Raw genomic sequence first — 4,030 nt, 5'->3', positions numbered from 1 at the left:
GTAGAGACAGGAACGACGCTAGGAAATTTTTCCAGAAGGTGAAGCGTCTAACACAAGGTTTTAAGCCCGCAGCGTCAGCCTGTAAGAACTCGGAAGGAAATCTGGTGGTGGACGGGCAAGCGGCACTGAGACTGTGGAGGGAACATTTCTCCAATCTTCTATCAGGCGAAGATGTTAACAATTCCGCCAGCGGAGATGACCCCACAGAACCGATCGCCGACGATGGTATTGAAGTACCGTCACCTAGCCATGACGAAGTCGAAACAGCCATCCAGCGGCTCAAAAACAACAAATCTGCGGGAGCAGATGGGCTGCCTTCGGAGCTGTTTAAGGCAGGCGGCGATGAGTTGGTAGGGTGCATGCACCAGCTCATCTGCAAAATATGGCTAACTGAAAGCATGCCTGATGATTGGAATCTCGGTGTCCTATGTCCCGTCCTAAAAAAAGGTGATCCCACGGTCTGCACCAACTATCGTGGAATCAGCCTTCTTTCCGTCGCATATAAGGTCATATCAAGCGTAGTGTGTGATAAGCTAAAGCCATTTGCGATAGCACTGATTGGGCCTTATCAGTGCGGCTTTATGCCTGGTAAATCCACCACTGACCAGATATTCACGCTACGCCAAATCCTGGAGAAAACCCATGAGTTTCAAATCGATACCCACCATCTTTTCGTCGATTATAAAGCAGCATTCGATAGCCCGAGGAGGGAACGTGTATATGCCGCACTGTCTGAGTTCGGTATCCCTGCAAAGCTAGTGCGACTTTGCAGAATGACGTTGAGCAACACTCGTAGCTCCGTCAAGGTAGGAAAGGACCTCTCCGAACCCTTTGATACCGTTCGAGGTTTCAGGCAAGGCGATGCCCTCTCGTGCTATCTCTTCAACTTCCTGCTGGAGAGTGTGGTGCGCAAAGCTGGTGTACACCGAGGCGGAACGATCTTTTTTAAAAGCGTTCAGCTTCTTGCGTACGCTGATGATATAGACATTATCAGCCGTACCAGGAGAGGCGTCACCGGAGCATTTGCGGCTATTGAGAAGGAAGCTGCAAAAGTGGGTTTGGTGATAAATGAGAGCAAAACTAAGTATATGTTTTCCTCTAGCAGGGACACGCGGCAACCAGACTCCCAGATCGCGGTGGAAAACTATACTTTCGAAATGGTGAAAGATTTTATGTATCTTGGCACCACCGTCACAGCAACCAACGATGTCAGCCTAGAAATCAAATGGAGATTAACTCTAGCCAATCGATGCTACTTCAGCCTCAGTAGGCAATTGAGTAGCAGAGACCTTTCCCGAAAAACCAAGCTAACGCTCTACAAGACGCTCATCCTCCCCGTGCTGCTTTATGGTGCAGAAGCATGGGTGATATCGCAGACTGATGCAGCAGCTCTTGCAGTGTTTGAGAGAAAGATGCTTCGGAAGATCTTCGGTCCCATACGCGTTGGCGACGACTACCGCATACGATGGAACAGCGAACTGTACGAGCTCTACGCTGACATTGACATAGTCAAGCGAATAAACATCCAGCGGCTAAGCTGGCTAGGTCATGTCGTGCGTATGGAAGAAGACGCCCCAGCGAAAAAAGTTCTCGATGCGGATGTTGGGGGGAGACGACGACGGGGGAGGCCTTGCCTACGTTGGAAGGACCAGGTAGAGAACGCACTTACTACCTGCGGAGTGACCAACTGGAAGCGACGCGCGCGAAGCAGAGGCGCGTGGAGAGCTGTGTTACGTCAGGTCATAGCCCGATAACGGGTTTGAAGACCAGTCAAGAAGAAGAAGAAGTAGAAAGCTATTAAACTAATAGTAGCAATATGACAAATGACAATCACCCAGTAGAATACTTGACATAATTTAATACCTGCATGAATCCGTTACCACAATACACCGGCATGCTTAACGGATGATACTTTGGGTCTTGCCCAAATTCATAATTCCAGCTAAGTTGCAGACATATTATGGTCATTTTACCATGCCAATACCAAAAGATATCTATATCTATATTAAATTAAAAAAAAAAAATTATTTCCTTGCCCCAGCTACCAACAACTATTGCGGTCATGCACTCGGACTTGCCAAGCTTTGTAATTCCATTCAATAATGCTGATACTATGAACAGATCTTTAAGAATATTTTGGGATTTGTTTTCTAAGAAAGTTAATAGTCAGTGTTTTCACTTAAATCAGGAGCGGTCAATCTGGGTCACAAGCCCCAAGAAGCCTTCCAGCGTCCCAATAAAAATGGACCAATACTATAACCTCCAAAGATGAAGATACTATCATTTACATCCAAAGGATAGGTTCTCTTGAATTATGAAACCGATCAAAACGAACTACGAAACGCTATAACTATATGCATTTATGTTCCAATGGTGGATGACGATTCTATAATATCCGAGGATAAAATGAACTAGGAATGAAACAAAATTACCGGTTCTCTCCGCGACTGCATCTGTATACAATATACACACATAGTTCCCATTGGGCAGTCAATTAGATATGTCTGATTACGGCATTCTGAAAGAAATGTATGACCGGTAAAACAAAATTCATCCCTGAGCTAAGATGAACCTAGAAACAAATAAATCGATTGGGACTCGAAATTGCGACTAGCAAACAGCCTGTGGGGGGGTTCGTTGATTCATTTGATTCTGCCATTAACTCGTCGTATACACATAGAATAAATAAATGAGTCCGCTATGCCTTAAATGTTGCAAAAAAATTAACTGGGCAGCCTATGACCCGAAAGAAAGAGAAATAGGAGTTAAGAAAGGAGGAAAAGCCCTGTATTACACCTCTGAGCTACTAGATGTTATTGTAGCTAGGCTTCTTTACCCACCCTACCATGATTTTCCTTTAGCCAAATATGTGGAAAATCCCTAAAGTTTCTACGACACCATATTCCCCGTCTACATTACTTTCAAGGAAATTTACTCAAAATTTACTCATTCATGATAATATACATTTATTTAGTTAAAGATGCAAAAATTAATTGTAATAACGCTCATTTCAAATTTTAAGATGCGAACTTCATGTGCCTTTAATGGCGAAAATTGTTTGAAAAGTATACAAAGTTATCAATAATAAGAAGGGTTTAAACTATAATACAAAATGGTTACATAAAACTAACTTCAAATGATTATCTTCCAACTTAAGTATAATAATAATAATATAAGTACTATGCGTTTCATTTCATGTTTAACTAGGTGTGCACCACGGTGAGTGGTTGGTTACAACGACAACGTTATGTATAGATTTCTGCGTATTCGGCTAGCTCACATGTTCGATGCCTCAGCGGATAAGTATAATCAAAACAAAGTACAGGAAAAAATATGCTTTACCCGTTTCTATTTTCGTTCAGGCGCATATGCATAAAAATCAAACAGCTGATAACTGCAACAACCAGTATTGCATTATGCATTAGTTTGGTATACAAACTCAGATGGAGTTTGCATTTGGCATTTCAATATGTAATATACATAGGTTTGGCTCGGGTTATTATAATCACAACACAAAGTTAAATATTTTAATTATTTGGAACGAACTCACCCATCGTAATCTCCTCCGAAGGCCTTCGTAGTCGACGCTGATGTAGTTGCTGGAGAATAAATTTAAATTTGTGTCGTGTGGGTTTGGGTTGCCAATTTTATCAAACAATACATATCCATTCTACATCGAAGACATGCTGCGCTTTCTTTACATACTCTTGTTGTTGTGGAAATTATATTAAATAACTGCTTCTGTAGTTAGACAGAAAAGTTCAAATTAATAACCTAACTCAAAATTAAAATTAAACAAATTTCAGATGGCGATAGCCTAACATGGCTATTCGCGTTGGACCTGTGTCCTCTCCTTGGTCAGGTAGCAGAACCTTCTTTCTCCTTCCTAGTAAAATGCTGGGTTTAGTTTCGCGCTCGACACGAGTGTTGTGGTGAAGTAGCTTTTATGGAGTCCTTGATTAGCAACAGTCGCTTGAAACCTGCTCTGGGAGGCGCCGAATTTCTTGGCCACTCCAAATTCTCGCAAAGG

General features: G+C 42.6%; 1 protein-coding gene across 1 annotated transcript; it reads left to right on the top strand.

The window, feature by feature from the left end:
• Positions 1-760: 760 nt before the first annotated feature.
• Positions 761-1,301, top strand: LOC115628795. Its single transcript, XM_030525008.1, has 2 exons — positions 761-1,052; positions 1,106-1,301. Exons 1-2 carry the CDS (start codon positions 774-776, stop codon positions 1,268-1,270), a joined length of 444 nt encoding a protein of 147 aa, XP_030380868.1. The 5' UTR covers positions 761-773; the 3' UTR covers positions 1,271-1,301.
• Positions 1,302-4,030: the final 2,729 nt, after the last annotated feature.

This window comes from Scaptodrosophila lebanonensis, unplaced genomic scaffold (assembly GCF_003285725.1).
Source record: "Scaptodrosophila lebanonensis strain 11010-0011.00,11010-0021.00 unplaced genomic scaffold, SlebRS2 tig00000126-arrow-arrow-pilon, whole genome shotgun sequence".
Taxonomy (NCBI): Eukaryota; Metazoa; Arthropoda; class Insecta; order Diptera; family Drosophilidae; genus Scaptodrosophila; species Scaptodrosophila lebanonensis.
Note: the sequence above shows the minus strand (reverse complement) of the source record. Positions and strands in the feature narration are given on the sequence as shown.

Excerpts from the sequence above, each read along its gene's own strand:
- LOC115628795 (XM_030525008.1), top strand. The coding sequence starts at position 774 with ATGACGTTGAGCAACACTCGTAGCTCCGTCAAGGTAGGAAAGGACCTC. Across the intron at positions 1,053-1,105 it reads TTGAGAAGGAAGCTGCAAAA|GGACACGCGGCAACCAGACT; the intron begins GTGGGTTTGGTG and ends TTCCTCTAGCAG.